We start from the raw sequence: 12,489 nt of genomic DNA on the forward strand, positions 1-12,489 counted from the left end.
TCCTTTATGGCACTTAACTAGTCGTCTTCAAAATCCTTTCTAATCTTGGATGTTTTAACTTGCATTTTAAAGTTGCTTGAATATGTGTGTACCCAGTCACCACTCCTGCAATATATTTTTATAAATTCAGAGATCAAATGAGGCTAATATATTGCTTGTGTACCTTACTGTGTTTAATTTGATCCTCTCCCTTCAAATAACTGACAACCACCACTACATTCTTCTATGCAAAATTTGTAATTATAGACCCTCAGGTACATTTGACAATGAACAGGAGAAATCAGAGGCTTGCTGATGGGCATGTCAATGAAATAAGTTATGGGTCATTTATCTAGCAGGTAGAAGAAGGTGTATTTTTAAAATAAAAAAGATTTACAAATCTTGTAACAGAATTTTCAGCAGTGAAAAACGTTAAGTACTGGACCATTATTATTTTAATGGGAAGAGCACCACTCAATGTCCACATTTAAAATTGCTCTTAAATCTATTGCTAAGGGCTTTGGTGTACGAGTCAATTGCAGTGCCTTTAATGTGTTTTCTAAATTAGCCAGCAGATAGAAAGCTTAACTTTAGTGATACATTGGTTCAAAGTGATACTACATTATGGAGATTTCACAAGTTATCATGGAATCGTAGAAGGTTTGGAACTAGGTGATCTTTAAGGTCTCTTCCAACCCCCCTGCTGTGGGCAGGGACACCATGAAGTAAGGACTTTTTCCCTTGGAAAAAGTATTTTTAAATATGTTTATTTAAAAGAAAATGTTGTTGTTTTCTTACCTCTCCATTCTGTTTGACTTGCATGTTTTCTGTAGCACCTAAAAGAATGTGGTTATATAAATAAGTTGAAAGAAGTGCTGAATCTATTATGAAAAGTAAAATATATGTAAACACTTCTAAGTATTCAATTATACTTTTTCTGCTGAATATCAAATTCTAATTAAAAAGGTTTTGGATAGCCTTGTCAGGTGAACCATTTTTGTTTCATTTGTTATCCAAGCCATTAGATGCTTTTGTGTGCATACTGTTCTTTTTTGTGAGAAAGATATGATATAGAAAGGAGATCTGGCCCCAGTCAGATTGTCTTTCCATGTTTCATAGGCTGATTCTTCAGAGAAGCTGAGACAATATGGACTTTCCCACATACATAGCCATCCTGTCCTCATCACTAGAACTAGGTCCTGTCCTCTGGTAGCACCACCACAACCATCACCAGTTCCTCGTTGGAAGCTTTTCCGTCAGAAAAAGGAAACTGTTGTGACATCTGAGCCCCAAGGTTTGTCTACTCAAACCTCCAAAATAAACTTGTAATTACATTTTGATTATTATAAACATTTTCAGGGCCATACTTATCATCTGTTAGCTTAATTTCAATGGAAATTCCCTAGGGATTACTTTTTTCCTCACTTCCCCCCTCTCCAATTATGTATGACTTCCCCTTAGCCCTGCTATTTCTTGAACACTTTGAGAAGTGTCTTAATTTATCTCTAAAAACACGCTATTGAAGAAAATGAAGAGGGAGTGTTATCAAAGCAGTGCAGAAGCTCTCTGATGCAGAGCCATGAAAGCTTCTGAACACCCTTTAAACGTTTAAAGTATGTGACTAGTCCTGCTGCAACAATTCATAGTTTTAGAGGTAATCTTGTTCTAGGGTTTGTCTATATTGCATAATGGACTTAAATGCATGATATGAGATAGCTTGAATGTGAAAGCGTTAGAGGCATGCTAGCAAAATGTAGTGGGTAAGAAACAGGAAATTACCAAAGGCAGAATGTGCTGCCATATTTGTTGAGCTACCTTGGATAACCTTACATATAGATTAAGCTCACTTTTAATACCTTACAGGATGAGAATCAGTGTTAAGAACTTTTATTTTTTTCATGATATGTCACCTAAAGAACCGCTGGCTGTTCTCTTCCATTCAGGTGTATGCGCTTGAAGAATGATTAGGAGTGGTGAATCCCCTATGGAAATTATTTGTCAAAATTATGGTATTAAGTATTTCTTATGAATATACATTTAACAAGTTGCTTTTTTCCAGAGCCTGTGGTAAACAAACCTGAAGAACATGTTGAGATTGCTAGCCTATTTTTGAATTACAGATTGAATCTTATCACAATACCCACGGACATGTAAGTATTCAATGTAGTTTCAGCATTAGTATTGTAGTCCATTTCACTGTCAAAGTGCAATGGCTTATGTTTACTTGTGTCACAGGGGAAAACTGCTCAGTTCATGTAGTTTAAAGCACGTCAGGATCAGAGCGCTCTATTGATTTATTGATGTCACATAATGAATTGGCAATCAGTGAACTGTACATTTAGGATTGATATCAGCAATACAACAGATAAACCACTATACCAGATGCTTACAAAATGTTAATAAACACCTACAAACTGCTGAACACCTTTGCGTAGTTAATCACAAGAATTTCTAACGGTGCACACAGAGGCATACACATGCAATTATATGCACCCCCCTGGCAGTGAGGGTTACAAGCACACCTCTTTTGGGAGTGCAGGTTGTTCTACTTGCACACACCTCCTGTTGGAGATGCAAGTTGGGGTTCTCAGAGCTTTATATCCTGCTTCCTACAATCAGCTAATCTACACGCTGGTGGGAGGAGGTGGATATGCATACAGCTGAGAGGTGGGTCCCTACTTGTCACACCCTGTACAGACAGTCCCCTGGGTGGATGCACACTTCTCAGGGCATCTGACGTTGAAGGGCAGGGAGCTCTGTCAGGCAAAACCACTTTGCCAGCTTCTCTACTCACTGGGCCCAAAGATGTAGAATATTCAATGGATCACTTCCACCAGAAATAGGAATATTCTTTGATATCTTTCAAATTTTTCCTCAGAATTTTTCAAATCTTGCACATAACAAGCAAGTAATTGACTGGCCAGTCAGTACTTTCATGGGCATCACATATTTGGCATGGAACACTTAATGTTTATGAATAAAACAGTTGGTTCTCTGTTCATTATAGTTGTTAAAAGAACCCTGAGGGTGCAGGTGAAGAAGCTTATACTCAAATCACAGCTTTGTATAAATGCCTTGTTAAAGACTGTTTGGAATTCCTCTAAACACTTGAAAACCAGAGTCTTATTACAGTGTGTCTTAGAGAAGTTTCAGAAATTGATGTACACATGACTCCTGGTCAGTATTCAGTATTCAGCATAACAGTTGCTCACTGACCAGAAAAAAAAGATTACCATTAAGTGTATCAAGGCCTTGTTATTTTAACTCTGACCCACTTCAGTTTATGATGTGACAACTGCTAGGATTATTAATCTCCTCTCATTTACTTTGACGGAACTGTTGGCAGAGAAAGCCTTGAATGTATCACATACCAAGTGAGCACCAAAAAATTTATGTTATTTTGGAGGATATTTCTTTTCTTGAGACTGAGTCCAACAACACTTTCTAAATTGCTGGAGGTGTGAATATTTTTTTAAGGTGTGTACACCTTTTGTTAAGTATACCTCTAAGTAAACTGAATAAATTACATACTTGGCAGGTTCTGCATTTTGATCATCATGATTGGATGGGTTCATAATAAAACAGTTATACATTGGTTGGGGTTTTTTTTTTCTGAAGAGCAGCATTTGTCCATGGAAGAAATGACCTTGGAATATTTTGGGAGTATCATTGTTTTGCTGATATAGTTGCATTTTATCGGTTAAAAATACATTAAATTACTTATTGTTTGTTTTCAAATAGTAGGAGTAGAAATACATAAAAATGCTCTAAGCAATACCCATTAATAGGCTATTAAAAGAATGAGATAATAATAATTAAGATGTTGCAGTATTTGCATGTTAAAATTTTATAATTTTTTTTGTATTTAATAGATTGCTTCATGGTCAACTTACCATTTTGTCAAGGACAGTTTATTTATTATGCTAGGTTTCCGTGACAATCAGCTAATTTAATCTCTTGTGATTTAATTAACAGGTAGTAACCAAAAATATATAGCAAGTATTAGCATTTCATTAAAGTAATATAGCTGCCTAAATAGGATGAGGGACTCTAGATACACAATTGGGAGTGAAACTGTTTTTAATCTCTTGCTTTTATTCTAATAAAATATTTTGAAACATTCAAAGGCAAGATAATTGTGACTGTGTTGCTGCTAAAGATCTTGATATTTCATTATCTCAATCCTTAAGAAGGGGTCTAGATAACATGTGCTTAAGTTTTTCTCTGTTCTTTATTGCTGCAATAACACAATTGCACTTTTATGTCTAATTGGCATGTATGCAACATTGTTTTGATCTTGTTCTCCTAGTTCACTTCACAAGCAAAGATTTATTTAAATTTCCATCAGATTTTACATCTCCTTCCACTGAAGTCAGCAACAGAGCTTTCTTTTACTACAACCAGAATAGGCCTTGTACAGGTTTCCTTGGTTATCATGTGTTTTAGCTGTCTGGTAGCTATGGAGACCCATTTTGAGGGAAAAGACAAAAACTATTCTGATATAAAATATTTTTTTTGCCCTACCTCCATTTAAGTAGTGCACATTATAAATTTTTTTTCTTCTCTAAGTGCCATAGAAATTTATTCACTTCTGGCATTATGATCTAGTTTTCCTCAGCTGACTTGGGTTTCATTTTTTTGAGGGTTAGTTAAGAGGGCAACAGTTCAGGTCTTTCAAGCATAGATATATGTATGTAGTGCCAAGCCAGTAATGATAAGGAATATATACATACATAGATTTTGTCCTGCCCTATTAAGCTGTCAAAATAAAGGAGGCACAAATTATTTTGTCAAAATTCTGTTAAGAATAGTAGTTATGAAGACTGTAATTTGAATGTAAATATATGGATTAAAGTGTTTGAGTTTTTTTATTATTTAGCCACTTTCCACAATCTACCATCAAAAAAGGATTTCATTCCATATCCTGTCTCCCTTCTGTTACTGAAAGTGATGAAAATGTAAGTGAGAGTAATGTGGACGCGAATCAAAGTGGGAGACACTCAAATGCAGAAGATTATTCTCAGGTAATAATTTTCCTAATTTTTTTTTAACTTGACCAAGTTTTATATTCCAAAGGATAGTGAAAGACAAAATAGAAAATACTTAATACTTAAATATAGGTTTTTAAAGACTTTTCAGTAAACTTTTTTTTCCCTGCTATTTCAGTAAATTCCCTACCCTTTCCACTTTATAGCTATATTGATGTGTACTGGGTGGGAAATCTTTCCCAATACTTTCTGGTTTAACCTTATTTTTTTATGATTTATTCCTCAGATTCTAAAAGTACTGCTGCTAACACTATAAAAATATTTTGCTTTTGCTGTTTAAAATCACTTTGATGGGAGAATCTTAAGAAGATGGTCAGGGGTCTTTATAAATAAGTGTTACTTCATGGATTAATGTTATGATTAGCATATTTCAGCTACAGTGAAGGATATACCCAGGCACATGACTACTTGAAAAACGTAAACTTTATAAACACATGCCTTAAAATGGCATACTCATGTTTTCTTAATTGAAATACTTCAGGCTAGATCTGGAAAAAAAGGCTTCAGTGCTGAGTTTGCTGCTCTTAAATTTCAGAAGCTTTGCCTTCAAATGGAATCCTCAGCCATGAATTAGACACTCAGGCTTCCTGAGCAACACCATGAGAGAGTGACATTTCTCCAAACAGATTCATTAGATTCAGCATGCTGACCACAGGTTGCCCAAGCTAGCCATTAAATCTTATATGCTGAACAGAGAAAAAAGTATATTTTCAAAGAATATACTTTCTGGGCACTACACTTTTTCATGCAAAATATTTTGTATAGGAAAATAGAGACATAAGAGAGATAGAGAAATCCAGACTTAAATATTCAAACAAGCAGAGCTCCACTGAAGTTATTTATTTCTTCAACACCTACAAAAGAACCCAGCATGGCAGCACCAGTACCTTTTCAGTTTCATACTTATTGCAGCAAACACTGCTCATAAGAGCATCTGATAGCACTTCTCTTTTTGACTTTAAGAAAATTGAGGGAAAAAGCAGTCTAGGCAACATACAAATGCTTTCAATGAAGTTATACTCAAAATCTGGATCTGACTCCATAAACCAATTATATTTTGGGGAAGATGAAGTTTCGACTTGTAAATGTTTACTACAGTTCTTCACTCTACATTTATTTTCTATCCCAGGTAAAGAATGGGTACTTCATCTGTGTCTGTTACATTCAATATGATTACAATATAGAAAATAATTTAAAAGAACTTATAAAATGTATTCATCCATAGTGCTGTGTAAAGGAAAATCTGCAACAAAGTCTTTATCTGCACAGTCCTGTAGTAAAGTTGACATAATTATTTTAAAATTTCTACTGTCCTTTTCTGGGACAAACTGATACATATACTTGGGGATAACATTTGTGGTATTGATTGATATACAGTGACTGTCTGTAGGGTTACAAAATGTGTTTGAAGACCAAAGACATACTGTTAAGGATAGTATGTCATGGGGTATCTTCATGAAAAAAGAAAACACAATTTAGTTTGGTAAATTTAGAAGTGAAAAGGAAATAATTTTCTATGTAATTTTTGGAATGCCTACTTACAGGTTTTCTCTTCAGAGTATGCTCTGATGCCATCTTTATATTTCAGATCTGAAACTCGGTTGTTTTAAACTGTTCTATATCCATTGTGTGTATAGAAAATGTATATGTGTGGATATAGTTATTGGGTATTTATGATCTTAAAATAAGGGAATTCTGTAGTGAAGGAGAATTCTTTGCAATAAAATACATATTTAGCTAGTCTGTATATTTTATACATTTTATAAACAATAGTTTAATTAGTACTTCATTTGTACTTCACCTTTAAAAGTCTTTTTAATAATTTCAACTTAGAAAAATTAGTACAAAAGCAGCAGGGTAAAAAGGAGCTGTAAGTAGCATCTTACAATATATAATAATTATTGGTTGCACGACTTCAGTCTCTCTAGCTGTACAAATATAGATTTAGTTAGTTACAAATTAATAGATGTTTATGTGCTGGAAGCATAAAAGTAGTTTGAAACGTCACTTTGGTTTTCTCCCCTAGTCCAAGAATGTAAGAACCATGTGATTGTAGAAAGCTGATGTGTCACAGTAGGACATGCAGTCAAGGAGAGGCAAGGGCAAGTAAGAAAATACAAGAGAGAGAGAGATTTTGATAAAACTGTAATGGTTGGAAGAAGACATGAATGTGACTTTTAGTCTGAGGGCAATCTGATTCAGACATGAAGTGTAAGAAGTCATGAGCAGCTAATTGACTTATACTTGAACTTTACTTTTGCCTCAATTTAGATCTCAGCTGAAAAATGCTATGCCTATTAATAGCTGCAGTATGTAAGTAGGACTGCATTTGTATGGATTGCAAAAGAAAATAATGTATTTAACTGGCAGAACAATCTCCTTTATTTCACATACTAAATCTTTTAATCAACAAAATTATGTGGATACCTTTGCGTGATTCATTATGGGGGAGCTTTCTTACCATAGTTTTAAAACCTGAGATAACAATATACATTTACACTTTTTTTTTTTTTTAAATCAATTAGTGATTAAAAAAGCAAACACTGAAAGAGAAACTTGGATATCCCCAACTCACTGAGTTATTGCTAATTTGTAGAATTTTATAGTATACCAAGTGTGAATAACTTTGTCTCCATTTTAAACTCTGTGATTGCTATTTAGGAGACATCTGCTTTAAAATCTTTGATATAGATTTGGTAAATCTTTGGGATGCAGCAGTTTTATGCTTTAAGCTGACTGAAATTCAGTCAGCTGCTGTGCCAGTTCCTCAGCAAGTTCAAATTGGTATATTTCAATTCACTCCAATGTAAACCATATAAAGTTACATCACTGAATATCTGATTCACTGTTCCTAAGGTCTGTTGTCACAGAAACAGAGAGTAGTGATAAATGAAAGGAAAAATTTTAGGAGCTGGATGTACCTTCTTTGAAGAATATCAACTTGAAAGACACAGCATTACCCTCGTGTCCCCAAAGTACTCATGCCAAATAACAGAAATGCTTTATTATTGTTTTTAAATTTTTTTTTCCCCTGAATTTCCTATTCCCTTTGAATTTGCAGTTCTGGAAGCTTTGTGAATTTGCATTAGGAAAAAATACTATTTTAAAATATCTATTTTTGGTAGTTAAGTTGGTCCTCAATCACACTGTTATTAAGAAAATACATTTTGTGAAATTTTTGTTTAACAACTCCATAAAATAGGGCCCCATTCTTTAATGAAGAGGCTTGCTTTTATTGTTCTTTGATAGGAAGGTATGTAATTTATATGTGTAAGATGCATTGAAATGCATGTGAAAGTAGATTTTTAGCTTCTTCCATTTGGTTGGAAAAAATTATTTGTGGAATTATGGCTTTCTAAACCAGAACATTTCCAGAATTTGATTTTTTCCTTTAATTTTTATTTCTTATCCACTTTTGTGGTCAGGAAAAAAGCAAAAAGGTCGTCATACGTAAATTGCACAATATCTTGCAGTTTTCTGGAACAGTAATTTTGACAAACTCTTTTGAGAAAAATATTATCCTGTAATAGTGTTTCCCTGTAGCTCTGCTATTCAAAAGCCTGCTTGAATATTCTTCATTGTGTTTAATTCTTTAATACAAGTTATCTCCAATTCCTTTGAGAAGAAAGCTCTTTGTGTTCTGTTGGAGGAAATGTTGAGCAGTAACAAAGCAAGAAAAAGCTAATCCAAATATACTTACCATCAGAATGTGCAATGGCTCCTAGATATTTTAATAGACTTATCTGATTGCTATATTCAGAAATCTTAAGCAGAACACTCTCATTTCTCTTTGTGACTTCTTCAGCATCAAGCTCCCTGGCAGTGCTACTTTCTAGAGTAGAAGGGTTAATATCACCACTCTCTCCCAGTGACATAAACACAATACACTTGTTCTTTAATGTTCATGCTTACCTTATATTTCTTACTTCGGTGCTATCCTTTTATATATGCAAGCTCAGTCTTACCTTCTGCTTTACAACTGATACCGGTCTATTTAGTTTGCATGTGTTGTTGTGTGCCTTTTTAATGTTCCCCATAAACATTCCAGACTGTTGTGTCATAACAAGCTTTTTCTTCTCCTCGTTCTAATCCTTCTTAGGATATATTTCATAAGCCCAGTGAATTGGTATTGAGTCAACAGGAGGGCTAGGTAGAAAATAAAAAATTCTATTTTCTTTACAAAATTTATAGTTTTAAAAATTTCTTCAATCTGCAAAAAAGGAAAATACCCTGCCATTTTTTTCCAGGGAAAAAAGTATACATGAGATATGAGGCACATGAATTAGTAGAGGAACTTGAGAAGAGGGACACAAATTGAGACATTTGTGGTCTAGAGAATCTTTCTGACAGGCCCACAAATATATACTTGCTTATGCAGATTGGGACAGTTCCAACATTAGAGACAATGAAAGAGAAGCCAAGTTAGTAATGTAGTATTTTTTAGCCATTCCTATACCTCAGTCTGTGCACAACTTTGCAGCTGTTTGTTCTTTTGTACCACTCATTTTTTTCAAAAGCTGACTCTGTTTGCTACCTTCTCCCAAATCACACCTAAAATGAGAACTGATATTCCATTTAGTGAAAACAGTGACATGGGAATAGGCAAAAAAGATTGTCTCCAAGTGACTATAGATGCAAAACCCTTTGATGATACAACTCTCAGGTCAACATCAAACCTAGAAATTTAATACAGGGTTGAATCTTAAGAAATATTTTAGTCATCTTTGTCATTCTGGAGGTAGATTTAAAATTGATTTTTGATCTTAAAAAGGATATACTTGAAACTTTATTTCTTCACCTGCAATTATGTCCAGAGAGATTATTTTTGGAAGAAGATTGGTGGTTTTTACAGAAACTGGTGTGAAAAGTTTTGCCATGCATCATTTCTACAATAGAAAAGGATACTGGTTTTATAGAAATATCAGATAAATTGTAAAACATATTATTTGGTGGATTTGAATAAAATAATGACATAGGTAGGAGGCTGAAAAATACAAATCAATACTTGAAGGTAACAAGATAGCTATAAATTTATGAATTACCATTATTTTTACAATTATGGATTAATGATTAAAAAATGTAATAGATGATAAATTAGATTTTAAGTTAGCCAGCTAATTTTCCTTGCATTTTGCATTCAGATTTCCCATTGATTGCAGGAAGAACAATAAGTAAATGAATTCTCCCTGACTCTAACTGTGTGCATCCTTTCATGTTTCACAGCTGGATCCAAGTCTTTTTTTATTTATTTCTTTATCAGATACCGTGACAGCAAAGCTGACCTTTCAGACAATGTGTGTTCATTAAGGAGGAAAAATGTCTTTAGTTTCTCTTTTTGTGCCAATGTCTTAGTCGCTGTGGCTGAGGCAATAGCATAACAGAATGAGAACTTCCTTGACACTCCCAGTTTGTCTCAGAATCAGTGATGTTTATGTAGATGGACACATCCTGTACCATTAGAGAAGCAGACAGCTTTTGGCTATGTTTATGCTCCAAAAACTAAGTAAATGAGCCTACAGGAATCTCTACACAGCTGTGGTTAAATTACTTTCACAGCTCAAACTGGCTGAAATAACATTATTAAGCATCCAGATTTTCTAGGTTATGTTCTTCTTCTTTACTGGCAATTCTATTGAAGCAGTTTTTGAGGATTTTCTGTATCTCTTCAGGACTTCCTGCTGCCAGCTGTTAATACCAACAAACTAGCTCTATAGTAAGCTGCCACATGTCAATACTAGAAGCATAGATCACATGTACATGATCCATGAACAGTAAGTCTGGCAGAAAGTACTAGACTCATGGTGCAAACATTACAGACTCCAAGGCTTGTACAGGATCTGATAATTTTTATATTATGGACATATGCAGGATTTCTGAGAAGAAACTTGATAAATTGTAAAGTTGACATGTACCTGTTTGGTAAATCCTGTGACTCCTACAAGAAATTTGGCAATATTGGAATCTTGCAATTTGTAGACACCCATGCAGAAATAGGACAGCTCTATGCATGTGTACTTCTGAAGTCAGAGTTTAAAGGGGAGAGACAGTCCATGTATTACTAGAGATTTTTCAGACCCAGGTGTTGAGGCATGACTGTCAATGTCACGTGACAAGTGATCATAGCTTGCATTTTGTTTTGCAAAGTTGTATGTAGAGAAGTCTGGAAAGAGGAGCTGAAGTACATGGGCAATTGTAAAATCCTGTTGTGTCCTTTTCAGCTCATTTGCTCCAGAAGAGCAAGAAATTAATCTAAAAATGGACACGTAAGATATAATATATTTCAACTACCAAATTGTTCAACCAACTGTTAATTTCAGCAATGTCTGTATTTTTCTCTTTATTGCTGTTTAAATTAGATCTGTCCCCAGCTTTGACTCATGAACATTCTTTAAGAAACACACAACGGATTTGGAATAGAACTTGGGATTTGTTCTGTGCAAAAATGGGACTTTCGAGATCTCTCAATAAACAATACTGCAGTTAAATTATAAATTTTCAATTATTTGGTACTTCCTATTTTGACACAGAGACTCTTAAATATGTAGTTTATTTTCTCAACTCTTTCCTTTAGTTGGTTCAGAGAAGATCAAAACCCTAAAATTTTGACAGAGGCGAGATTTCTGAGCCTATTCTGGGCCTGTGGAGATGCTCTAAAATACTGCAGGAATACTTTTACTGCAGCTAGGAATTAAAGAAGAAATCCATAAGGCTTTCCTGTAAGGAAGCATTCACAGATCCCTTCATATTGTGTATGCGGGGTAGTCTGTAATAGGAGGGTTGCAGCAGACCTGAAGTTATAGCACAGTGACCTTGTGCAAGCTTTAGGTACTGTTATGACCTGCCATCCAGTCTAACTTACTCAAACTCTCTAAATTATGTCAGTTTGCCCCTTAACAAATGTTTCTAGATTGTATTGAGAAAGCATAAAAGCAGCTCCAAGTCAGTAAAGCTCCCATAACTCCTCTTTGAAATGCAGAATAGAAAATCACTGTATGTGTCCAGATGTTGCCCAGCTCAATGCTATCAGTTTCAGCATTAGCACCTTTGACACATGTAAAGATGAGCATACATGAGGACTTTGGGTGGGGGGAGGGATGACAAATCTTGTTAAAAGGAGACCTGGGATGAAAAGAGGCTTGCAAATTTGTTTGCAATAGCCTTTTTAGGCTTTAATATTTATCTTTGCAAAGGCAAAGGTAGTCCAGTAAACCCATTGATAGTACCACATCCAAATAGGACATAAGCTGGAAACTGTGGAATCTCTTTCTCCAGCTCTCCCCCTCCTTTGTCAAAAAAAAAAAAAAAAAGCATGTGCAGAATATGTCATATTGCACGTAAGAGGGCAGTGAGAAGGAAGGATGACTAGGCACACATTTTTAACAATACCAAAGATTTTAATCTCTCAAAGACAAGGACTCTGTCTTTGCAAATTTAATGAGTGGACTTTCTGAAAGGCTGGCTA

General features: G+C 34.7%; 1 protein-coding gene across 1 annotated transcript in view; it reads left to right on the top strand.

The window, feature by feature from the left end:
• Window positions 1–12,489, top strand: part of ADGB (androglobin) — a 130,584-nt gene that overhangs the window by 45,369 nt on the left and 72,726 nt on the right. The window contains exons 11-13 of the mRNA XM_074820698.1: window positions 1,099–1,273; window positions 2,039–2,129; window positions 4,859–5,003. Coding sequence (XP_074676799.1) covers window positions 1,099–1,273; window positions 2,039–2,129; window positions 4,859–5,003 — 411 coding nt within the window. The remainder of the gene's footprint in view (window positions 1–1,098; window positions 1,274–2,038; window positions 2,130–4,858; window positions 5,004–12,489) is intronic.

Source organism: Strix aluco, chromosome 3 (assembly GCF_031877795.1).
Source record: "Strix aluco isolate bStrAlu1 chromosome 3, bStrAlu1.hap1, whole genome shotgun sequence".
Classification (NCBI taxonomy): domain Eukaryota; kingdom Metazoa; phylum Chordata; class Aves; order Strigiformes; family Strigidae; genus Strix; species Strix aluco.